Source organism: Syzygium oleosum, unplaced genomic scaffold, assembly GCF_021117445.2.
Source record: "Syzygium oleosum isolate NSW1041296 unplaced genomic scaffold, Sole_v2.1 Sole_v2.07, whole genome shotgun sequence".
NCBI classification, from domain to species: domain Eukaryota; kingdom Viridiplantae; phylum Streptophyta; class Magnoliopsida; order Myrtales; family Myrtaceae; genus Syzygium; species Syzygium oleosum.
In genome coordinates, this window is record NW_026607491.1 from 3,629,752 (window position 1) to 3,655,464 (window position 25,713).

The 25,713-nt window shown below is 42.4% G+C and overlaps 3 protein-coding genes and 1 pseudogene across 3 annotated transcripts; 3 read left to right on the plus strand and 1 right to left on the minus strand.

The window, feature by feature from the left end:
• Positions 1-2,887: 2,887 nt before the first annotated feature.
• On the plus strand, positions 2,888-4,472 carry LOC130138658 (probable carboxylesterase 120). The gene has a single exon (XM_056313389.1). It carries the CDS (start codon positions 2,957-2,959, stop codon positions 3,371-3,373), a length of 417 nt encoding a protein of 138 aa, XP_056169364.1. The 5' UTR covers positions 2,888-2,956; the 3' UTR covers positions 3,374-4,472.
• On the plus strand, positions 3,446-3,799 carry LOC130138606 (probable carboxylesterase 120). Its single transcript, XM_056313095.1, has one exon. It carries the CDS (start codon positions 3,446-3,448, stop codon positions 3,797-3,799), a length of 354 nt encoding a protein of 117 aa, XP_056169070.1.
• Positions 4,473-6,849: 2,377 nt separating the features above from the next.
• Positions 6,850-12,388, minus strand: LOC115662348 (ABC transporter B family member 21-like). The gene is made up of 12 exons (XM_030584498.2): positions 12,045-12,388; positions 11,860-11,914; positions 11,582-11,757; positions 11,245-11,466; positions 10,835-11,073; positions 10,158-10,683; positions 9,758-10,031; positions 8,694-9,640; positions 8,178-8,444; positions 7,791-8,054; positions 7,352-7,645; positions 6,850-7,260 (listed from the first exon to the last, which is right to left on the minus strand). Exons 1-12 carry the CDS (start codon positions 12,372-12,374, stop codon positions 6,904-6,906), a joined length of 3,951 nt encoding a protein of 1,316 aa, XP_030440358.2. The 5' UTR covers positions 12,375-12,388; the 3' UTR covers positions 6,850-6,903.
• Positions 12,389-18,443: 6,055 nt separating this feature from the next.
• Positions 18,444-21,388, plus strand: LOC115662345 (GDSL esterase/lipase WDL1-like; annotated as a pseudogene).
• Positions 21,389-25,713: the final 4,325 nt, after the last annotated feature.

The window sequence follows — 25,713 nt, forward strand, 5'->3', positions numbered from 1 at the left end:
TTAAAATGTTTGCACTTATAACATAACGTCGTAAATCCTTTGTATACTATTGTAATTGTGATACAAAAGAATTTACATTTCCTGATATTTTATAATGTGTTGCAATTGATAACAATAAAACATAGTTAATGGTGGTGCAACGTTGCAAAATTGAAAAAAAAAATGCATTTTATTATATTATGTGTACTCGATCACGATCAAACATTATAATGTTAGGATTAGGAGCATAGACATAACGAAATAAAAAGTAAATGCGAGAAAGAGAAATCGAGACAACATTTTATTCTGATTTACCCTTAAACTAAGGCTACAGTGGAGGATTCTACAATAATTAGCACCTCTCACCTCTCTATATAACTCTCAATTACAACAGAAATAGATTATAAGTAGGCGGCACAAGAAAAAAAACCTAGGGGCCGAGAAAGCCCTAGGCCACTTACTAGCTATTTATAGACCTAAACCCAAACTACTAATAAAATACGAGCCCAAGCTATGAAAACCATTTGACGGCTCGGGACGTTACCCCCTACGACCCCTGCTGGAGCGGGATCTTCATGTCTTCCTGTTGATGGGGACTATGAATCACACCCCAACATATAGTCTTTATACAATATCGTACAACGAAGAAAAATATATTTTACGATATATGGTGTCAAGTGGATCACCTAATGACATGCCCCCGACAGTCTTCCTCGCCCTCCTCCTCCTCCTCCTCCTCCTATAAGACATCGCCACCTATGATTTGTTAAGAGTCGTCACTTCTTTCTGGATTTCATGGAGTTTTTCTGACTTAATTTAAGGGCCGTGCTTTTTTTATTCCTTCTTTGGCTTAAACATTCTTCTTTTTATTTTTGTGGTTTGACCATGCTATCACTTATGAGGTCCACTATTTCTGTTGCAATTGTACAAAAGTGGTCACTTTTTTTTATTTGGTCAATGTTTCTTCTTTTTTTGACCTTACGGGTCTCACTTTCCTCCTTCTTCTTTCTTTACACACCTTTGACGTCTCAGTTCTCGGCTCTTGCAAATCGTCTCTCTGTTTTATCTCTTGTAGGCCATTCTCTTCTTTCTACACCTCCCTACTCCTGAAGTTGCAAGACATTAAGAAGTTGAATATATATGATGCCAACCCCATAATCCACTACACTTTCTCTGGCTCCGACATTGGGCTCAACGTTGACCTCCCCAACAAGCTAGTTTTCTCCGCCGCACATAGCCTCTTCTTGCACTATGGAAGCTAAGAACACTTGATGGTACCTTGATCTTTCGAGTGAGAGGCTTCCAAGGTTTGCCTATGAAATCCTCCATGTTCATTCCACCATTATAAGCATCCTCCCGGTCTTCTTGCCAATATGCATTCCTAAATCCATACCTCCTTTGTTTTCGAATTGCCACCACGTGGGGTTGAAGTCCCTACTTTGGCTCCTAAAGAGTTTCATTAGGGACAAGCCATGGTCCATCTTCATCCCACCATTCCCATGGCGACCCCTGTCGCCCGACCACCCCGTTTCGGAGCCGAACCAGGTCGATTTGCACCCCCCTTGAAGCGTTTGAAGTTCGAAAATGTGTTTGGCACTCAACTTCGCCATTGGCTAGTTGTCTAGCGTGGCTGAGCATGAGGAATGTGTAGTTGATGTAATCGTTTTGGCCTGAGAACTCGCCAGACATGTCCTACTCATTGTCTCGGGACAAGCTGACGATGCGGCGGTGGGACGTCCATATGGAGAACTTGACAACCCAATGAGGTGGGTCCGCAACCGGCGAAGATATGGATGATGATCTTTTTGTGGGACTTGTTGGGGTTGCCAATGTATGCTTACCTTGTTTTTGTGAATTCGATCTTTATTAGTGTGAATGCAAGCAAACCTTGTCTCAATGCCCTGTGACTTGAGAAGTAGGGAGACATAGAAAGAAAAGAACGGTATACAAGAGAGAATATAGAGAGACGATTTGCATGAGCTAAGAAATGAGACGTCAAGAGCGTGGAAAGAAAGAAAAGGAAAGTGGACTTGCATAAATGAAAAGAGTTAGACCAGATAAAAAAAAAGAACCATTTTTACAAAGTTATAATAAAAGTAGTGGACCCCACAAGGGATAGTATAGTCATAAAATAAAAGAAGGGAGTATGTAAGCTAAAAAAAAAAGAGTGGAAAAAGCCCAACTCATATTAAAATAAGAAAAAAGAAAGAAATAGAAATTGGAGTGATCAGAAGCCCGGCCAATGAAGAACGCCAACTTTTATCGGAGTCTCCATTGTTGGATTGGAAAACACACACACCTGCGTTCGGATTACTCAATTTAAGTAATCAAAATACTCTTATTAAATGGTCGGATAAATTCATAACGAGGCATTGCTTATGTGACAAAAAATGGCACGTGATGCTAATTCGGTACCAAATGAACAGAAACTAAATGAAAAAAAACAAGAGGAAAGGAAATTGTAATTCGACAGTATCAATTGCAATAAGTGAACAATGCACTTGATTGCACCAGTCGAGAAAGGTTAGGGGATTCGATTACACGGAAGTAAAATTCAAAGAACTCAATTGCAGAAACATCGAAACCCAAAGGACCAAGTTTCAGATTGATACACAACATTGTCTCTCTCGAATTCTCGTTAAAGTTAGCTTATATTGCAGGTGATGCAATGGGGTCGGGGCAAAGAGCAAACCATGTATATTGCCAGAGTTCGGTCGTCCGACAGATTAGCATCCGTGGAATGTCGCCATCGAACTTGTTTGAGTACCTTATGCTTAATCCTTTATATAAGTTTCTTTGTTTTAAGAGTTGAGCTAATTTCATGACGGCCCATACACAACGTCACTAGGTCAGGCCAATGCTCATCATGGCTGTCACGCTCGACTGCATTTTGAGTTTTTGACTCTCAGAGAACTCGGACGGCAACAAAGAACAGTTTCCCATTTCTTTCTTCAGTCCCTCCTCGAGCAAAGCAACCATGGCCGGTCAACATCCGGATCTTGATCTAGCTCCGGTCGTCGATGCCTACGGCTACCTCAAAATCGTCCTCAACCCGGATGGCACGGTCACGCGCGGCCTCGATGACCCAACTACCCCCGCCGTGCCCGATCCCGACCACCCCTTCGCCGTCCGCACCAAGGCCGTGCCCCTCAACCCGACCCACAACACTTGGGCCCGGATCTACGTGCCTCCCTCATCACCAACGCCCGACCAAAAGCTACCGCTCATCGTGTACTACCACGGCGGCGGTTTCGTACTCATGTCCCCGTCCTCCGCGATAAACCACAATTTCTGCTCCCTCATGGCGGCGAGCCTCTCTGCCGTCTTCGTCTCCCCCGGCTACTGCCTCGCTCCGGAGCACCGCCTCCCCGTGGCCTACGACGATGCCGTGTAGGCCCTCCGCTGGGTCAGGACCGCCGAGGACGAGTGGCTTAGCGAACGGGTTGACTTCTCGCGGTGCTTCCTGATGGGCACGAGCGCGGGACGGAACATCGCATATCACGTGGGGCTGCGCGCGTGCGCCGCCACCGCCGCGGCCGATCTGGAGCCTTTGGTGATCAGAGGCCTGATCTTGCACCACCCCTTCTTTGGTAGGTCCCGGAGGACCGAGTCGGAAGTGAGGCTGTTCAACAACTCAATCCCACCGGTGAACGTGGCGGATCTGCTGTGGGAGCTGGCGCTGCCGGTTGGTGCCGACCGGGACCACGAGTATTGCAATCCGACGTCTGTGGACAGATCAGAGGAGTGGGAGAGGATGAGAGCGAAGGGGTGGCGAGCGGTGGTGGCGGGCAGTGGCGGAAATCCGCTGATAGATCAGTAGAGGGAGTTGACGGTGGAGCTGGAGGCGAAGGGCGTGGACGTGATGGGCATTTTCAGCGGCGAAGGCGATTATCATGGAGTGGAGTTGGTGGAACCGGCTAAGGGAGAGTTGTTTGTGGAGAAACTGAAAGGTATCGTTTGAGCTGGTGGCTCGGCTACGCCGGCAGCCCGGGACGGGAAGATAAACGTCAATCGAAGACGGATGCCATCCATTGAATACAAACAACCTTATTTTTTGTAAGAAAGTGAAGATGAGTAGCATAAATGTGTTCATACATCATCCTTATCTCCACCATACGAAAAGGTATAACTTCCAACCGCAATAGACATGATGTGATGCACATATGCTTTGCACTCTTTCACTCTTCCTTTCCGATCATTGATGTGAGGGCCGATCCGGGTCCTAAACCAGGAGGCTTTAACACGGATTTTGCATTGCTGATTAATTCTCGGAGCCGAGCTTTGGTTGGCAAGATGGTCCCTTAAGTTTAGCATTAACAGGCTCTACGTCTTGGGAGATTTCTGAATCGATATGTGTTGCACAAACTGTTTTGTAGTCGAATTATGGTGGATTGCTCACGACGTGCCACTTTGATTCGATTGCACTGTTGTGTTGAATGTGATGAAAGGTAAAGCTTCAGCGTGTATCAAGAGTACAAAATACAACCTTTCAATAGCCTGCCTTTTTCCGGTCTCTCGGTGCTCCATTGGCACCGGCAAAGCCCCCCGTTCATGCACATGAGCGTCGTTTCCGTCAATGTCTTCGACTTGGTCGAGCCCGGATCGAAATGGCTGTCTCTCGGACTTGGGAAACCTTTTTTTGGAGCGTGTACGCAGACACACTGTTAACGTGAACACACCTCTTACCCCTCTTCTTCGGAACCAAGAAATAGAGAAGACATCCTCCTTATCAGCCGTGTCACTAACAGGTCAATTATATATTGACAAAATGGCTTCCCATTCCCAAGATCCAATCTACGCAACTCTTGCAACGATCTTTCTCCAGTAACAGCCAGTAGAGCTTCTGTTTAGTGTTTCAAATTTCCATCTCAAGAACTCAATTCAGAAAAACCATGAAAAGTTCTAACCAAGCATCGCCAAATGATCGGGTTGGAGGCAAAAAGTTACTGGAGATGGAGCAAGCAAGATTTCTTCCCCTAGTTCGTCGTGTCCTTTTTTCTTTTTCTTTTTATAGTTTTGACTATTTTTTCGATTTAAAAAAAATTGACCTATTTTCTGATTCGGGGTCATAATCTACCGTCATCAATTTTGATGGAGTTCACGGAGGAATTTGTTTGCATCAACTTGACAAGTTCTAAGACTTGACTTTCATATGACACTTACTTTAGTGCCAAAACTTTTCGAACGATTACTTGAGTGCCATTTTGATAAATAAAAAAAAATCACTTCAGTGCCATCGGCGATTTGTGAGACCGAAAATCCGACGCGGTGATATTTTAATATAAACCGTCCCATGTGACTCTCTGGCAATGTGAAGTCAGCATGATTGGATCTAAACAATGTTGGCTAACAGGGAAAATTGTCCAAAAAGTCCTAAACCTATTGCACTTTTGCCAATTCATTCATAAATCTTTCAATTTTGCTAATTGAGTCCTAAACCTTTTCACGTTTTGCCAATTGAGTCCATCCGGCCAATTTTGGCCAACACGGAAGCCAGTTGTGCCACGTAGGGCGGTCGGCGCTGACGTGGATAATTTTTAATAATTTTTCTTTTTTTTTTTCCTCCTTCTTCCTCCTGTAGCCCTAGCCGGTCTCTGGTGGAGCTCACCCCCGTCGGCCACCGGCGAGGGTGAGTCTTGCCTAACTATGGCGAGGCTCGACCTTGCCGTCGCTGGGCAAGGCGAGCCTCACAAGATCTGGCGAGGTTGGGCCTCGCCATGGCTATGCGAGAGCGAGCTCCGCTAGAGGCCGGCGACCGGCTAGGGCTAGAGGAGGAAGAAGGAGAAAAGAAAAAAAAAAGAAAAAAACATTTAAAAAATATTAAAAATTGTTCACGTTAGCGCCGACCGTCTTATCAACGATTTCCGGTCAAAATTGGCGGGATGGACTCAATTAGCAAAAAGTTTAGGACTGAATTAGTAAAAGTGCAATAGGTTTAGGACTTTTTGGATAATTTTCCCTGTCTAATACATTATTTGTCCCAAAATAACAGTGATGGTACTAACGAGACCTGTGACCTCCCCAAATCTTGTCTTGTTTCGCATAGTGATGAAAGTGAAGAAGACACAGACTAGCTGACAAAAACAAAGGAAGTGAAGAAAAGATTCAGTTTCATCTCTTATGGTTCTAACGAGCAGTTGGTCTCACTTGTGTTGACTTTCCTTTTTGGATGATATGACAAGATCTCTGGAGTAGAGCTGTGTCCGAACATGTTCATCTGATTCCAGCTAAGACTGAACGACTATCTCAACCATTGTGGATTGAACATGGTAACTCTAAAATGCCAAGCCAAGGGGTTCCATTATGGCAAATTTCCATGCTAAATCAAAATTGCAAGGACCAACTATGGTTCGGCCTCGTCATCGAGCTCCATTTGAGATCGCATTATTACTTGCCATTTGGACCATAAAACCGAAGCGAAAAGAATGAGAAAGAAGACGTGAGGGTTTGGTAGCTGACTAGCTGGCAAGGCGTTTCTATGGGAACACCGGTCAAGACAAAGGTGCTATGTTATGAAGATTATGATGCTGATTTTTACCATGCTAATCCAGGTCAGAAATCAAAGTTTTAAAATTGTTCTCTCGTATATTTGTCTTCCCATCTCCCTGTCTGCTTCCGAAGTTTCTTCTTGGTGGTTGCGCTGGTCCTTTCATTGACCGAGGAACCATCTCAACCTTAACGAGCAAGATGAGCAAATACGAAAGGTCGACGTCATTTTGTCGAAAGCCTGAACCTTTGACATTCTCCCCATAAGGGACAGTGAACCCAAACCATGAATTGTCAACTCTAGGTGTCGCCTGGCTTTTTGCTCAACACTAATGTCCACTCACTTGAAAAAAAAGAGCTGTGCAGCTTTGAGTGCAAGGCATTTCCATTTCTGACATCAAATTGTATAAGAGTTTCAACAAACTCAAGACTAATGAGCTACGTGGGACTGCTACCGGTGTGTAGGGCAACTAAGGATGCATAGAGACCATCCTTAATGTTGATCAAAGTTTCGTGCCTTCCTTTCTCGACGATGACTCCGTCTTTAATTACCGCGATCACGTCCGCGTTCTTGATTGTGGACAACCTATGAGCCACCACGAGTGTAGTTTGGTTCACCATGACGCGGTCCAACGCGTCTTGAACCACCTTCTCAGATTCTGCATCCAGTGCACTCGTAGCCTCGTCAAGCAGAAAATTTTTAGGACTTTTAACTAAAGCGCGAGCAATAGCCACTCGTTGCTTCTGACCGCCTGACAACTGGACCCCTCTTTCACCAACCATAGTAGCATATCCCTGAACATTGAATTCGTACAGAAAAAATCAGATAAGCCCATTTGAAAGCAAATGTAAGTCAAGTACACGGAATAAGCAACGACTGTCTAACCTGTTGCAGTCCACTAACGAACTTGTGGGCGTTTGCCAGTTCTGATGCGGCGAGTATTTCTTGCTCGGTCGCATCTCCATCCTTTCCATAAGCTATGTTGGCACGAATTGTCTCGTTGAATAAAACCGGTTCTTGGCTGACCAGACCCATTTGCTGCCTCAACCACTTGAGTTGCAGCTGCTGAATATCCACTCTGTCGAGCATAATGTGACCGGAATCAGGATCATAAAAGCGCTGCAGCAACGCTATCACTGTCGATTTTCCACTCCCGCTTTCTCCGACCAAAGCAACAGTCTGAGAGGAACAATCGTGTAATTGTCAAACTTTTATTCCTTATGTTCAAGTGATCAAAACACTAGTGTTGTTCTCGTAATTCAATGCTCAGTTGAGGAAGTCATATATAAAGTTTGGCATCAGATAAAAAGTCCAAACTGTTAACCTTTCCAGAGTGAATGGCCAGGCTGAGATCACGGAATATTTGAATGTCTGGCCTAGAGGGATATTTGAAGCTGACATGGCGAAGCTCAATCTCTCCCTTCACATTGTCTAATTTTGTCCCCGACTCATCACTTGGGTCTATCTTGGATTTGCGGTCTATTATTGCGAAAATGGAAGCAACAGCCCCTTTCGCTTTGGTGGAATCGGAAGTGAAGGAACTTGATTGTGAAATTGCACTGGCTGCCATGGTCAGAGCGAAAAAAACCTGCCAGCGTTAACAGAAACCAGTTTCAACAGCAATCCTCCGGCCAAATAAGGGAAAGGCAATCATAATTCTGAGAAATTCCTAAGAAAACACTATGTAGCATTCAAAGAAAATCTGTCATACCCTGAAGACATCCGAAAACGTTGTTTTGCCGTTCTGAACTAGTCGAGCTCCTGCATAGAAACTTGTTGCATACACACAGAACAGCAGGAAGATGGACATGCCGAACCCAATTCCGCTGATCAGTCCTTGTCGAATCCCTGTCCTCCTGGGGCCTTCACATTTCTTCTTGTAAAGAAGCATCATCTTCTCTTCGGCACAGAAAGAAGCAACGGTCCTTATACTTCCAACCGCGTCAATAGCTACTTGGCTTGCTTCCTCGTACATCATCTGCAAACATATAGATTAATACGGTCACGGATAATCGAGATTATTTGCAAGATAACAGAAACCGTGGCGGAACCTTTTTATGTCATTGAAGATTACAAGGAATGTAAATCAGAAATTTTGAAGACGGCCTTTCTGTTTTCAATTCTTTGAACCTAGGACTCAAAATTATGAATTGGGAATATATACAGACCTCTCAAGCTATTTTATTTAGTGAGCAGTAAAAGAAAACAACACTGTAATAATGATTACCTTTGCATCTGCACTGAATCCTCTCATGAACTTCACTTGAACATATCCATTGACACCAACTAGAGGGATTAAGATGAGGATGATCAGCGCTAGTTGCCAGCTTGCAGCAAAAGCAATGACCAAACCAGCAACTGCCGACGCAATGTTCTGAACAATCTGAACTAACGCATCTCCAACGAGGGCTCGCACTAATGCAGCATCTGCCGAGAGCCTTGCCCCAATGGCACCGCTTGAGTGATCAGGTTCATCAAACCAGCCAACCTCCATGTGGACCAACTTTTCGAAACACATTAGTCTGATTCTCTCGATTAACTTACAGCCAGCGACAGAGAATAAGTATGCTGGAGCCGAATATGCCACGAATGATGCAATGCCAAGGACCAGAAACATCAATGCCCAAAACTCAGAATCCTTTCTAAGTTCATGCGGTGGTTCATAGAATGTCTTGATAACACTGGATATAAGTATGCCGAAAATCGGAAATATCAAGCCATTAGCAACTGCAGCGACAGTTCCAAATAGCAAGACAGGAACTTCTGGTTTGTTGAGACGAGCAAGCCGGCATAGTGAGACCTTTGGCGGTTTTTCTGTGCTCCCAGGAGGAGCAGGGGATTGTGGTCCAGCCACGGTCCCAAAGGAGACTGAGAGCGAGTGGCTGCTGCTATTTCCCCGCCTAATGGATTGTTTGTAGAACATCCTTTGACTGGACTGTCTGTTATATTCAGTGATCTCTGACCTGTTTTGGTCATTGCTGCTATTTCCTATAGGTGATCCCTGACTAATGGATTGTTCGTACGACATCCTCTGACTGGATTGTCTGTTATATTCAGTGATCTCTGACCTGTTTTGGGCATCTAGCGCTTGTTCAGATTCTCTGCTCACTTCCTGCAAGCGTGTTAGTTGAGCATATGCACCATCTGGATCTTTGAGCAGTTCAGAGTGTGAACCTAGACAGTTTTAGAGAGACATCAATAGTCACGATATACTTGTACATACTAGGAATAATAGTTGCTTCGCTAGAATTCACAGTTTCATTGTTTAATTCAAGTTAGATTGCGACCTACCTTTCTCCACCATTTTTCCGCGATGAATAACAGCGATCATATCTGCATTCCTAACAGTGCTCATACGGTGGGCAACAATGACAGTTGTCCGGTTGCCCATAATCCTGTCCAAGGCCTCTTGGACTATCCTCTCAGATTCCACGTCAAGTGCACTTGTGGCTTCATCCAGGAGCAAAATACGAGGATCTTTAAGAATCGCTCTTGCTATGGCTACTCTTTGCTTCTGCCCACCAGAAAACTGAGTCCCATGTTCACCAATCATAGTGTCCAAGCCCTAAATGTCAAAAGTCCAAAAATCATGAAGTAGTAAGATCGAGAAGGCGAGAAAAGACGATTATAGTATGGCCAGAGAAAAGAAAAAAGCTGATTCATCGATCTTGGAGTAGCATAATCTTTATACCTGCGGCAACTTGTCTATGAACTTGGCAGCATTCGCAAGTTCTGCAGCAGCTTTGATCCCTTCAAGTGTGGCGCCTTCCTTTCCATATTCAATATTGTCCTTGATGCTGCACATGAATAGCACGGGCTCCTGGCTGACAAGCCCGATTTTGCTCCTGATCCATTTGAGCTGAAACTCTTTAAGGTTGATCCCATCAATAAGTACTTCACCGGCTTGTGGATCGTAGAACCTCTCTATCAGACTGATCACTGTGGACTTCCCGCTTCCACTTTGACCCACCAAAGCGGCAGTTGTACCCCTCGGGATGCTAAGAGAGAACCCATTGAATATTTGTTCATTGGGCCTGGCTGGGTAACTGAAATAAACATCCCTCAACTCTATATCTCCATGAATGTCGTCTAGTTTCTTTCCCTTGGTATCAAAAGAATCAATCTCCGGCTTCCTGTGGATGATCTCGAACATCTTATATGCAGCAGCTTGACCATCAGCAAATGCACTCACGCATGGAGAAGCTTGCCCAAGAGACCTAATGAACAACCGCACCATGCCCCAAAAAATGAGGGGAAAAAGAAAGAAAATCCATGATTAGGCTTTCGAAATTTCTCTAGGGTTTAACAAGGAATTGAACCAAGAGAACTGAGACCAAAAAGAAAAAGGAGAGTTGGGGTGCAACTCACATAGAACCAGTCAAGACTGCCATGATCACATTAATCACTGTGCCCCCATTATATCCCTTGTCTAATATCAACTTCGCGCCGTACCATATTGCCAAAGCATAACCGCCAAAGGTGATTAGCATGACTGATCCAAGACCTAATCCAGTCGCCAGACCTTCATGGACACCTGATCTGTATGCATCCACAAGGGATTTGCTGTAATTTGCAATGGCTCGCTTCTCTCCGGTAAACGATGCAACCTGCACCAAAATGTGATAATAGTCGGACTCTGCAGTAAATGATTAGAGTTATGGCTGAAAATGAGTTTTAGAGCAAAAGACATCAAGACATCTGTTCTGTTCTTGGAATATGTCTATTTAGTTGGCACACATGCACAATTCTGTGAATTCAGCTACGTCAATGCAACATACCATTCCGATTGAACCAATAGTCCGTTCAACAACATTTGCTGCCTTCGCATACGCACTTTGCCCGCGAGATGCCTCCTTTGAAATGATGAGGGACCTAACTCCACCCGCAATCACTAGCAGAGGAATCATGATTAGCATGACCAGGGTCAATAGCCACCCCTTGGTAAATGCTATCACGAAACCTCCGACAAATGTCGACGCAAGCTGTATGAACTTCCCCACCTGCACGAATCTAGCAATCCGTCAAAAACCAGGATGGAAAAGTGTATACTAAGTACACCAGACAAAATACTCAATTCTTGACACAATTGTTATGCCAGTAAAAGGAAAGTATGACCTTTTCACCCATGGCATTCTGGATGAGGATTGTGTCGCCCGACATTCTCCCGACGACCTCTCCGGTGTTAGTCTCTTTGTCAAAGAAGGCGACATCTTGTCTCAATATAGTTTGCAAATACAGGCCCCTTATTCTCGCAGCCTGTCGCTCGCCGGTGACCATCCAGCAAGACACCACTGACCAAATGAAAGGAAGAACGAAGATTAAATTTTCTCATTTCCTAAGATGAAGAGTTCGACTCTGAACTAAAAGTAAGTCAAGACTCAAGATGCACTCACGAAGAAAGGCTGCTGCTCCACACCCGAGTGCCAGGTAGACAAACTTCAGAGCTATCTGAAGGTTTCACAAACAATCTAATCAGTTAATTCACAATCACAACACAAGCACTCCAAAAGAAATTTCCTTTTCAAGAAAAGAGTTTCTCTGTGACAATCCACCAAGTCCATATTTGCAAAGCTTTTACCTTGGACACAAGATCTGCAACATCGCTGTCACCCTGGTTGTTGCCGAACGTATCGATCAGCTCTCCGAACAATTGGGTCATAAGGGGCAGAGAAAGGCCATTCCCGACTGCGCCTATCGACCCAACAACCATCAATAGTATATCAGTAGAATCCGCAAATGAGAACAGCTTGTGGAATGGAACCGTGTTCACTTTCTCATCTCCCTTGCTCTTGTTGGAGTCCTGCTTCTCATTTACGGCGGGGCTCCCTGCCGCCACCACCTCGAGACTCCTTGATGTGGCGGCTTCATTGGTTCTTGAATCTTCAGTTGTTCCATTTTTTATGGCCATGCTACCGTACCCGGGACACAGATCTCTTATGCAACTTATTAATTCTGTATATAAGTAAACAGAATTGTCTGGGGGGCTGCAACAGTGAACATCTAGAATCAGCAATTTATATTTCAAGCCAAAGGAGTCCAATTATCGGGCAAGCTGTGAAAGACATAGTTGAAAGACGGTTGAGCACAAATTGATCAATTAAAAAGAAACTGTACTGCAGTCAATTTTCTCAAATCTATAAGCAACTAAAGACAAAGCTACTCTGAACAATCATCCGAGAAATATACCATGAGCATCTTCTCGTGGGATTTGAATGGATTAGCTATTAAGCAATCAAGATACGAGACATTCTTTCAACCATAAAAGTCAAAGTTACAGAGATCAAAGATCAAAGACCGCTGATCGAGGGGACTGTACTTCGAAGAGTTTTATCTCATCGGTTGAGCACCCTTAGAAAAATTAATTAGAATAATGACTTGTGTAAATTTATTGTGCGCGCGTGTGCGAACGCAAATGGACACACAAGAAACTGAAGGGTGCACAAGAAGCCTCACAAAGCAGAATTTGTCAAAAAACCCGTACGAGAAATCAGCAAATGGACCAGCATTTCCAAAGACCGTTCACAAGACATAGACATGAAGAAAGGTTAACATGATGAATTCATCAGATTTGTGCCAAAACCACCTTTGATCTGAACCAGCACAAAAGAACAAAATTTACTCTTTTTTCATTTTTTCGCTCTGCCTCCTCTTTTGCAAGAATCTTGATCATGCAAAAGGAGGCGAAAAAATAAAACTTTTGCTCTGCCTCCGCCTCCGACACTGTTCCTCCATATAGGCCCACCATAAAGACGTAAGCAGCTAAAGGCAGAATGGCACAGAGATGCGTGCGCGTGATCGAGAGAGTGAGAGAGATCGAGAGAGAGAGAGAGAGAGAGGCATGAGAGGCATTATCTCACTTGAAGCTTCTCAAAAAAGTCAGCTGACAAGTGAGTACTACTGTCCTTCCTTGATCTCGAGAGAAGTGTAAGTGCAGACACTTTGGTGCAAGAGTCGTCTTTACTCTCTGCGATCCTGATCCGCAGTGTCTTACCAACAACTCCTCCACTCCCAAATTGCTTGTCCAACCAGCAGAATATGGCACACAGGTTGCTCTCTCTCGGTTAAAGACTCGCGGCCCAACGTCTCCTGTCAACCCCGCTACGATTTTCTCTTTGGGATACTGACTCAAACGATTCTTAAACTTTGACCTAATATACAATGTGGTTCCTAAAATTTTAATTTATTCAATATGGTCCCTGAACTTTTGTCCAATGTGTAATGTGGTCCTTGAACTTTTAATATGTTCAATATCGTCCCTGAACTTTTAGATACATGTTCAATTTAGTCCATGAACTCTATGAAAAATGTTCAATATAGTCCATAAACTTGAATTTAGTGGAAGGACTACATTGAACATTTTCATATAGTTCAAAGACTAAATTGAACATGTATCTAAAAGTTCAGGGACGATATTGAACATATTAAAAGTTCAAGGACCACATTGCATATTGGACCAAAATTCAGGACTACATTGACAAATTAAAAGTTCATGGACTGTTTGTATCATTTTCCCTTTCTCTTTTTAGTTTTTTCCTTGGTTGTCAAACCCAGTTTTATTTTTCCATGATCTCTTTTATTTTCCGAGAAAATCAGAATTTGAAAACTTTCCAGAACCAAAAGAATCTTTCCTTTTTTGGCACGTCACTTCCTTTTGTCGGAGAGGTCAATGAAATAATTCGGCAGCTTCATGTGTTCGGGACAAAGAGGGCACGGAGAAGCAAGAGTACAAAAGAATTGGTGCAGAGTGAGTCGTCATGATTGCGTCACTTCCGGTTGTCTCGATCGTGTTCCCACTTTTCATCTTCCTCTTCTTCTTCTTCTTATTTTTTAAATTTTTGTTTCTCGCTTCTGGAACATGTTCAAAGTGACTTTTCTTTTTTACTTCGTTTTATTTAATTTTAGAATTCGTGATTCACAGACTTTATTACCTTTTTAAATTTGAAACTTCTGAAAATTTTCATCACACTTAAATATTGAAACGTTAATTCACATTTTAGTAGAACATTTTGTATGTTCAACCATTCTCTACCATTTTCAATAGCCTTGATTATGAACATGCTTCATGGGAGCTAAAGATTGCTTCCGTGTCTCTCTCCTTTGAAGCTCGGAGCCTTGTCAAATAGCATGAGAACCGACTTAAGAGAGTAACAAGAGCTCGTAATGTCGAAATGGTTGCTCAGAGAAACCCCAGAAGATTAGTAGTCCATTAAATTTCAAGCCTTCCAATGTAATTCCGAGTTTTGGAAATCTTTGCTTTTATGGAGAGAGTGGTTGGAACATGCTCAAATTATCCTCTCTCTTTTTCCTTTTGTAGCATTTGTTTGAGGAAGCTAGCACTAGGAAGATAATGAAGCGATTTGGTTGACATAAATGCATTGGTAACAATGGATTTCACTTTCCTAATAAACGGTAATTACATGATCACCATATGTTTTTATAGTAAAATGGTGCAATTTTTACATTTTATCATAAAAAGTTGGTATTTTACACAGAATAATAGTTGGGTCTACCCAAACCGACCAATTCTGCTCCCAATTTCGTAATTGGAATCGAGAACCACAAGGTCGGATCTCAATTCTAGGTCGAGAACCGATCACCTCTGATCCTGACCAAGTTTAGCATTCCTCTTTTGCCCGAAGTGGATTGGAATTATATATTCCCCGAATAAAAAATGACATCTCATTCGTGCTCCACAATGGGCTTGGAATTTAAATTACCAGGTGTGTATATTAAACTGTGACTAAAAAAGTGAAATAAATTGTTTAGAAGATTCTTGAGATTCCTTAGCACCTCTGTAGCTGTAATTGTACTCAAATTCACATCGTGTTACTTTTTTTAGCAGGTTCAACTTCGGAGGGGTGGATTCATAAGCTTTTCACAGCTGTGAAAAGTTCACACTTCCAAACATAACATTATGCAATGCCAAATTTACAAAGAAAAAGAAAAACTCCCCAATTAGCAAATCAATTTTTAAGAAGGAAATTTACTCGGAGCAAGTGCCAGCTAGCCCTTTGCTCAATCCTTTGGAAAATGACCCAAACTTTATGCTACATTAAATGCCTCGTTGAAAATGACATCCTTTTTTCTATGCGCACGAGGGATATCACTTTGATTTGCATTAGTGTGTAATAGAGCAAGGCAGCCAAATTTGGTACATAAAATATATTTTTTTTGGTCGAATTTCATTCATTTCTAGGATATATATACTTTATGAGGTGCACAGACACAGCGGCCACAAGAATCTGAATTTTCTAAAGAGGGAGATATTTAATGACTTTTTCGAATTTCTTTATTCTTTTTTTTTTGGGGGGCGCCTGGCTAGTAGAGGTGTCAATGGGTCGGGCTTTCTTGATACCCGACCCGACCCGAAACCTATAGGGTCATGCTTGACCCGCCTAGACCCACCCGAGACCCTGTTCACCGTACACCCCAAGACCCGGGTCGGGTCGGGTTTCATTTTTATTTTTTTTCGCTTTCGCGCAGATAGATTGGAATTGTGAACTTGCCGCAAATACAGAACCGAATCATCAGATGAATTTTTTCTTTTCATATGCACAAGACAGAAAAATGATAATAAAGACGATTTCCAACACTACGCCAAAATCTCTTTTCTTCCCACTCTCACTGCGTGAGTACCATCGCAGAACAAGTTTTGTAGTACAAAGTAACTAAAAAAGAAAGAAAGAACTAAAATAATACCATCGCAAAACAAGTTCTGTAGTACAAAGTAACTAAAAAAGAAAGAAACTAAAACAACATTAATGAACAGCAATGACTAGAATTTTTTCGCTCCTAAGCAAAACTAGCTTGCTTCCAATTACTAATACATCATCATGGGTCGACATTCCAAAGATAAAGCTAGTGCAAAAGGGTTGGACTCCTAATTTCTTTTCCCCGTCGATGCAGTGTTGCCTGAAAGTGAATAGACGCAGCGCATTAGTATGACACGAGCTTGATCAATTCAAAGCGTGAGAGACAATTCTCATTATATAAAGGGAGAAATTGTTGAAAAATCACTTACCACTAACGAGAAGTCAAAGACAGTGCTCATTAATCATAATACAAAATGGGAGCACTGAATCTGAAAAGAACAATATCATGTAAATGTTACTGAGAAATTTCATCATAAAAGGTAGCATTATGTTAAGCAAATTTAACTTGCTATCATCAGTTGGTGAATAATCATACATGTTTCGAGTGACTATACCCAATATTCGGTGTATCCAGTTGGCTGTTTATAGAGTAAGGGACTTATGTAGATCATTTTGTTCTCATAAATGTTATGTAAGTTAAATATTATTTAGGCATTGCCTATTAGATCTCCTAATGTGATATTTAGACTTCAATTGTGCTAGACTTTTCCAACAAATTGTACCAAAGCTGGATTGTTCCAGAAGATTCAAAAGCAAGATTGATTCTAAGATTAGTTCATAAGAAAAGGGTTAACAAAGATCTGGCACCAGACGTTGCTGAACTAGAAGTGGTAGGTGAGATATCATTAAGTTTGTTGCTAGTAAGGACTAAAATTGGCTTTTGTTCACCCTGAGTCTGTCAGAAGTCGATGTTCTCAAGAGGTCACAAGGGAAACAAGAAGATAAGTGCAGTAAGAAAGACAAGAAAATTGAAGATTCCATTGAGAAGCTATTTGTTGGTTGAACATAAACCAGCTTGCTGAAGCAGAGTATATTATTAACATGTATGGTAACCATGTGCAAAGCTTCGATTGGGGAATTAAACAAAGCAAACAACCTTGTGTTGAATGCCATAGTTTACCAGCTATTTAAATAGTTTTACCATACTTCTGTTAAAACTGTAATAGTCCAAACACTATATAGTAAAAATAGGTCCCAAGTCATTTAGAGTCTCGAGTAAAAACTGACAAGTTACCTAAAATGACAATCTCCAACTTCATCAATCATCTAGAGAAATTGATATCGAGTTTGGCTCCATGGTTGTAGTTGGCAACTCTGCATTAAATTCACGATGAAAATGAGAATTAACGTATCCATTGAAACATAGAAGGGTATTAATATTCTACAACCATATTTTTGTCGAAAGTCGAGAAAATGCCAAAATATATACTCATTTTTTACCCGATGATTATTTTACTCCAAGATCAGGGGAGGCACATCACATCGCGTATTCCCCAACAGTTCAACACATGCTGGCTCGAGCTTCGTGCTGGTGGGGTCTAATGACCGCAGCAATTGGTTCAAAGGCCCACGTACAATGCAAGTGGCCGTGGTCTTATTGATGTCTAACGCCCCAAATTCAAGCACCGACGCTAGAAGACCCACCAAGCTCCGGTTAACAACCAGCCAACCACAATCGTCATAGGTTGCGTCCATCGACAACAGTCCTAGTTGGGCAAAAAAAAAACTTATAATGCGCCTGGACCGTGCGAGCCCAATTCGTCTCGGCCGTCAAATGCCGGGGGCCTCGCGTGGAATTCTCACGATCGAACGGCAATAGCTAGAGTGGGTTCGCACACACCGGCTGGCATGTGAGATTTGCCCGTGCACTGGCCGGCGGTTGGTGCGTGTATTTGCACTACCCGCATCGCAAATTCAACAATCCTTTTCTTCATCTTGATAAATTCATCACTCCTTACGACAACATTCTAACTAAAACAGACAGCAATTTAGGGAGTCAGAGGACCCCCCCGATCGAGTACACGACAACATTAAACCATTTTGCACTGCATTTTAAATGAAATTTTTTTGCGGCATTTGTACAGTTTCTCAAATTCTGCAATTTTTTACCACAATTTAATGAGAGTTTCCATGATCGCAATTAATCTCTCGTGCTCGACGCAACCATGGTCTCTCTCTCTCTCTCCCTGAACACAACCAGCCACCAACACAATCGGCGATCGCGAATCTCATTCCGGTCCATTCTCTCCGAGAAAATCGGTGAATCGCTTCATCGTCGAACTGAACTGCTTCGTTCGGAGAACAGAGGGGTGTCTTAGGAGGAGATGGTGGGACCAGGGAGGCCTCAGTTCGTCCTGTGCGGCTCTTCCATAGTGCAGCAGCTCAGCTACAGCAACGGCGGTTGGGCTGCCATCCTCTCCGACGTCTACGCTCGTTAGGTAAAAAGATGCTGTTTCGATCCTTAACCTCTTCGTTTCGTTTGAGAGGTTGTTCGTGTTCGATTCCGGAGAGTTTCGTCGTGTGAATATATACGTTTGTTTTGGCGCTTTGATAGCGTTCTGTGTCGGTAATTTGTTCGTGCACCAACCCATGATCTGACGAGCTACGCATGTCGAATTCATAGTATTTGCTCGTAGATGAATACTTAACTGATCGTCACAGGCTGACATAGTGTTGCGAGGATACTATGGTTGGAACTTGCGGCGCGCCGCCCTGGTTCTAGATCAAGTTTCCCCAAAGGCAATGTACAAGCATTTATTTCTTGGAGATTGTCTATAAACTAAGCCTGTGGCGATCTAGCACCTCCTTCTCATCAGATGCGGTTTGTCTGTTTACTTGTGCATTTTGTACTGACGGCGTCTTTGCGTCAGTTACGATGTGTCTAGCTTGGCAGGGGAAGCGGAATGTTTTCATTGGAATGGATTATTTTAGGGAAATTCTGCGTCTTTGCAAAGGAGTGATACTCGACGGATAATGCACCATGTACCTTGACTGTTCTTCTGCACATTAGCAGTAGCACCTTTCAAATTGTTCTCATCTGTGCTATGATCTTGTCTCCAAAGCGATTGAGAATGGTTGTCTTTATAAAGGAACGCACGTGCTTCGAGCATAGTTATGTTTGGAACTCGAAAGGGGCATGAGTCTGCTTGAGTGCATCTCTTCTCAAAGGCACAGTTACTGAGCTTGCTTATGTAACATTAGACTGCTGGTCGGTAGTTTTCACTTCTTTGGCTGTAGTGTACTCTGTGTTAGTCCTAGAGAATCTCAGCTGCATAGTTTAGGTACTTGCTAAAGGCGTCTTCTATATCGCACTTGGCTTCTCGAAAATCTGTTATGTGTTCCCTAAATCCTGGTATTTGAACAGAAGGGTAAGCACAAAGAAGTGCAGTGCTCTGGGGTGATCTTATGGACTTTCTCACGTCGTAGTTCTAACTGGTGTGTTCTTCATTTTTTTCTAGGATGCAGCAGTACAGCCTTCCCTCATAATAGTTTATTTTGGTGGTAATGATTCACTGGGGCCTCACTCATCTGGGTTTGGCCCACATGTACCTCTTCATGAATATGTTGAAAACATGAGAACGATTGGAGAGCATCTTAAGGTACGTAATTTGCATCCTGAGATGAAATTGTCATCGTCGAAATTTATTTTGCCCTTGCATTTGGTGGGGACTTGTGGTGACCTCGACAGTGTGGTAGTGCTTTGATGCCAGAACATGCTCTTTCTTTTCTTTGTAGTGCAACAGTGAATATAATAGATGACAAGCTCTTTGGGGATGTATACGTGTTTACTATCTTTGTAAGATTTCGAGAATCACAAACTTGACAGTCCTATCTGTGAGAAGGCTTGCCAAGCTTCTCCGCTTTCATCAACGAGATGTCCATGAAGAGAGAAATTCCGGCGTCATTTGATGTGCAGGAAGAAATAATACTTTCACAAACATTTGATCTGAATTCTAGGACTAGCTCTTTGAGGATGCATGCGTTTATATTGTCTCAGCAAGATCTCAAGAATCATAAATCTGACAATCCTATCTCTGAGAAAGGTCACCAAACTTCTCCACTTTCATAATTGAGAGGTTGATCAAGAAAGAAATTTTAGCTTTTTTTTGCTCTGCTGAAGGAAAGAATTCTTTCATAAGCATTTGATCCTAGAATTTTTAGTCTATTCAATATTCACTGCATTTTAAGAAGCATTATGCTATTCTATCAGGTGAATGATATTCTAATGGCTATTAATATACAGAGTCTTTCAGATACAACACGAATTATATTTCTTAGCTGCCCTCCTGTCAACGAAGACAAAGTTCGTCATAGCTCAAGGTACTCCAATGCATGGACAAATCTCCGTTTTTCTTACCAGATGTCAATCATCTAATAGCATCTTTATCTTGAAATACAGTGCATTTTTCAGTGAGCTAGTACGCACAAATGAGTTGTGTCAAATGAATTCGGAAGCATGTTTGAATCTGTGCAAGGAGATAGGGGTGCCAGCTGTTGATCTATTCAATGCAATACGGAGAAGACCTGATTGGTTCAACACAGGCTTTACGTATGTTCCGTGGGCATACTCACAGTTCTTCATGCAGTGAAGTGTATTTTCCCATCATGTTTACACTGCATGCTATTATTGGCATTAAGCTAAAGTTGCAGTCAGCTCATACCGCTGAAAACACAACATGAGATTTGGACCATCTTGGTAAATCATGAGTCGTGATTGTACAGATCATTGGTTTGCGAAGCACGACAGTGTGTCAAATTCAGGAACAATCATCTGTGAACTTCCACCGCTTTCTTGTCCAGATTGAAGATTACATCACATCAGTGCGTTGAAAGTGAACGAGTTCTCTATTCTTCTTCACAGGGACGATGTCCATTTAGCTGCTGAGGGCAGCAAGTGGTAGTGGAGGAGATACCAAAGGTGCTTAACGAAGCAGAATGGAAGCCGTCTCTGCACTGGAAGTCCATGCCCACCGAATTCGCAGAGGACTCGCCATACGATCTCGTCGCTGCCGATGGAAAAACAACATTGAATCCATCGGAATGGACATTCCACGGGGTGATCCAGTGGGATTAGGTCGCTGAACAGTCTCATGCATGCTTTGCGAGATCCATGTTGGCGGGAGAGGTGCGATGGCACTAGAAGGAGGAATTGAGAATGGTATGTCCAACAGATATTGTAGGGTACTGCACAGATGAAGTATGTTCCTGATTCTTGCCAGATTTTCTTCTTTTCAATTATACGTCGTCGTGTCATGACTCGACGGCCTAAGATCAGATTTTTTTTTATCGATTGACCTGAGGTTAGCGATTACACTACTGACAAAATGCTTGTCACATTTTATGTATTGTGCAAGCAGTCTCGACTGCTGAAGATAGCATGCCCAAAGATCCCGGATGTCGCAATCGGCGTCCCTTAGGTTGTCTTGAAACTTGCCAATCCTTCAAAAGAAACTGAAGAGTGGCAAACCCGGGTTTCCATCTCCCTAGGCTGATTGAAACATGGGCATCGAGTGACCTCCATTCAATAAGCTCGACTTGATCTCCATCCTTTCTGTATATAAAATCGCCTATGAAAGAAAATCTGTTCTGGCGTGTTCTTGAAGTGGTATAGTCCGCTCCCGTCGTCGTCGTGAATACTGAAATGACTTAGATAGATTGAAGTGAATGATATGATAAATAAACAGCTTTATGTAAGAGGATGACCGCAAAATGATATGATCCGTCGCTAATTAAACTTTTTCTAGACAAGGCAGACTTTTAAATAGCCCTCATTTATACATGGAAATATTGTACTTGATTGATATGACAATGATTTTGATTAGAGAAACCTGAAAAATGCTATTGTCCAACTGACTTAAACAAGTCACGATCATTTAGGTTAATAATTAGGTGAAGTCAACCCCTTGTCGCCTTATGGCTTATACCATATCAATCTTACATGATTTAATGAATATAATCCATACATAAATCACGACCAAACTATTCGACATCCTAATTTCCTTTTTTTTCTATATTAAAAAAAATTAGGACCCTATTTCTTCTTCACACTGTTGGAAAATCATTACCGAGGAATACAAATTTTGTTAGCCGGGAGACGCAGTTAAAAGACATGTCGTTTTTGCTATAGTGTGTTGGGAACTTGGGTTGCGGAGGGGGGGGGATTGAAGATATGTTTAGGGCCCGTTTGGCAACGTGTCAAACAGTGAAAATTTCTGTTCTTTTGTTCCCAGAAATAGTTTGGGAACAGAAATGCGTTTGGTAAACTTTTTGTTCCCGGGCACATTTTTGCAAAAATTTGTGCCGAGAAACAGTTTTGGAAGAGAAATAAGAAGTAAAAAAAAGTTGCTTATTGTTTCTCGGCACAATTTTGAGAATCAGTTTTTTTTCTTCTTTTTCTTTTTTTTCTTTTCTTATTTTTGTGTTGTTCTTCCTTGGGGTGGGTCGGCGGCCGGCCACGATCCGAGGCCGGCGGAGGCGAGGGTCGCCCTCGCCCAGATCGGGCGAGGCCGAGCCTCGCCGTCGGTCGCGACGGTGAGGTCGGCCTCGCCCAGGCGGCGAGGGTCCAACCCTTGCCCTCACCGGCGAGGGCGACCCTTGCCTCCGCCGGCGGCCGACGAGGGCCGTGACGCCCTCGCCGGCCCTAGGCTGTGGCCGGTCGCATGGCCAAAGAAGAAAATGGTAGAAAGAAAAAAAAATTAAACAATTCAAAATATTATTAAAATATTATTTGGAAACAGAAATTTTGTGTAGTTACCAAACGCATTTCTATTCTTTTCTACTCTAGGAATAGAAATTTTGGACAGTTTATCAAACGCCTTCAAATACTCAGAAATTATTTCCGGGCACAGAATAAAAAAAATCATTTCTGTTCAGAAATAGTTTCCGGGCACAGAATGGTATTCATGCGCACCCTTAGTGAGAGGAGAGAGAGAGAGAGAGAGAGAGGGGGAGAGGTGGAGCACTTTTTGTCGCCATGGCACATTTGTCCTATAAAACGCTCCCGTAAGATATGTCAAGAGGGATTCTCGAGACATTACCAATGTCAAGAATTCTTTTTCTTATAAAACCAGCGCCAAGATTTCAACTCAATTTCAAGTTCTAGTCTTCAAGATGAGTTTGCCTCGCCTTTAGGAAAAGGCAAAGTAAGTATTATTGCTCATACTATATACCTGGCAGCATCACCTTATCATTACCATCTCGAATGATCTCTTCTTTAAATGGATTTTTTAATCCTCACAGCTAAAGAAGAGAGAGCAAGTGATTTGTGTCCACGAGAATTTAATTTGGCTTTCGACTTTTACCTTTTATCTTTTTCTTTTTTAGCTGTAACGATAAAGAAGTGATTTTATTTACGCACCATGTTTGAAATATACTTAAATAAATAGATATCGGCTTGTCAACTTAATTTTCTCATAGATTTTTTAATAAATATATTATCTTTATTTTATGGGGAAATTCATATGTGGCTATTTAAAAGAACTCTAGCCCAACAAATGACGTGGTGAGACCAAACCACTGAATGTTTAGGCCTTTCCAAGTGTAGCTAGCTACACTACAAAAAAAATGAATTTTTGCCACGAAAATTTGCGACGAAAAAATTTTCGTTGCAAATTTGCGACAAATTTTCCAACGAAAAGTAAAATTCGTTGGAAATTTCCAACGAAAAATTTTTCGACGCAAATTTCGTTGGAAATCTCCAACGAAAAAATTTCCGTCGCAAAATTAGTTGGAAATTTCCAACGAAAAAAAATTCGTTGGAAATTTTCAACGAATTTTGCGACGAATTAAAAAAAACCCGTTATTGTTCGGCATTTTTTATATTTGTTGGAAAATTCGTTGGAAATTTCCAACGAATTTTCCAACGAATTTCAATTTTCCGGGCAATTATTTCAGTGTGTACAATTTTCGTTGGAAAATTCGTTGGAAATTTCCAACGAATTTTTTTTTCGTTGGAAATTTCCAACGAATTTTTTTTCGTTGGAAATTTCCAACGAATTTTCCAACGAATTACAAAAAAACCCGTTACTGTTCGGCATTTTTGATATTCGTTGGAAAATTCGTTGGAAATTTCCAATGAATTTTCCAACGAATTTCAATTTTCCGGACAATTATTTCAGTGTATACAATTTTCGTTGGAAAATTCGTTGGAAATTTCCAACGAATTTTTTTTCGTTGGAAATTTCCAACAAATTTTCCAACGAATTACAAAAAAACCCGTTACTATTCGGCATTTTTTATATTCGTTGGAAAATTCGTTGGAAATTTCCAACGAATTTTCCAACGAATTTCAATTTTCCGGACAATTATTTCAGTGTATACAATTTTCGTTGGAAAATTCGTTAGAAATTTCCAACGAATTTTCCAACGAATTACAAAAAAAACCCGATAATGTTCGGCATTTTTTATATTCGTTGGAAAATTCGTTGGAAATTTCCAACGAATTTTCCAACGAATTTTAATTTTCCGGGCAATTATTTTAATGTGTACAATTTTCGTTGCAAAATTCGTGAGAAATTTCCCACGAATTTTGCAACGAAAACCCTACTTCTTCCTTATTCAAAATTTTCGCGCTCGTTATTCCCACAACTTTCAATTTCCACGTTCTCTCTCTCTCTCTCTCTCTCTCTCTCTCTCTCTCCTTCGCCTTCACCTTCTCCCTGCGTCTCCCCCTCCGCCTCCTCCTCCGCCGCCCCCCCTCCTCCTCCGGCTCCGGCTCCGGCTCCGGCGCCATGGACACCTAGCCTACAAGCCTCCGCGCCCCGACGGCCCGACGCCCGACGCCACCAAGCCTCGTCGCCGGCGAGGCTAGGAGCGGCGACGGACTTGACGGGCGGCGGCCCTGGCTCCGCTCCCGCCCTGCTGCCGCTGTTCTTTGCTTCTTCTTCATCTTCGGCCATGGCGAGAGCCGAGCTCGCCATGGCAGGCGAGCTCTGCCCTCGCTGGCGACGAGCTCGGCCCTCGCCGACGACGAGGCTTGCCCTCGCCGGCGACGAGGCTGGCCCTCGCCGGCCATGGCGAGGGCCGAGCTCGCCATGGCCGGCGAGCTCGAGCTCACCCAGATCTGGGCAAGCTCGGCCCTCGCCGGCGACGAGGCTGGCCCTCGCCAGCGGCGAGGGCTATTTTTCGATAAAAAAAAAAATTTCGACCAAAATTTTTTTTTTCAATGGAAAAAAAATTTCCACGATTTTTAATTCGACCAAAAAAAAATTTGTAGTTTCCAACAAAAAAAAATTTGTCGGAAAAAAAAATTCATTTCCAACGAATTTAGCCACGAGTTTTCCAACAAATTTTCCAACGAAAAAAAATTTGTCGCAAATTTCCAACGAAAATTGAAATTTTTCGTTGGAAAAATTTGCGACGACTTATTACCAACGAATTTTTTTTTTCGTTGGAAAATTCGTTGGAAATTCGTTTTCCAACGAATTTTTTCAAATTTTTCGTTGGAAATTTCGTCGGAAAAAATATGTTTTTTTGTAGTGCTAGCTTCTTTCTTGATTTAAAATAATGTCAACCAACTAAGACATACTTGTTACCATGGCGTCAGTACTTGTCAGCAAATTCTTTACTTTATCCTTTCACTAATTGAAGGACAAT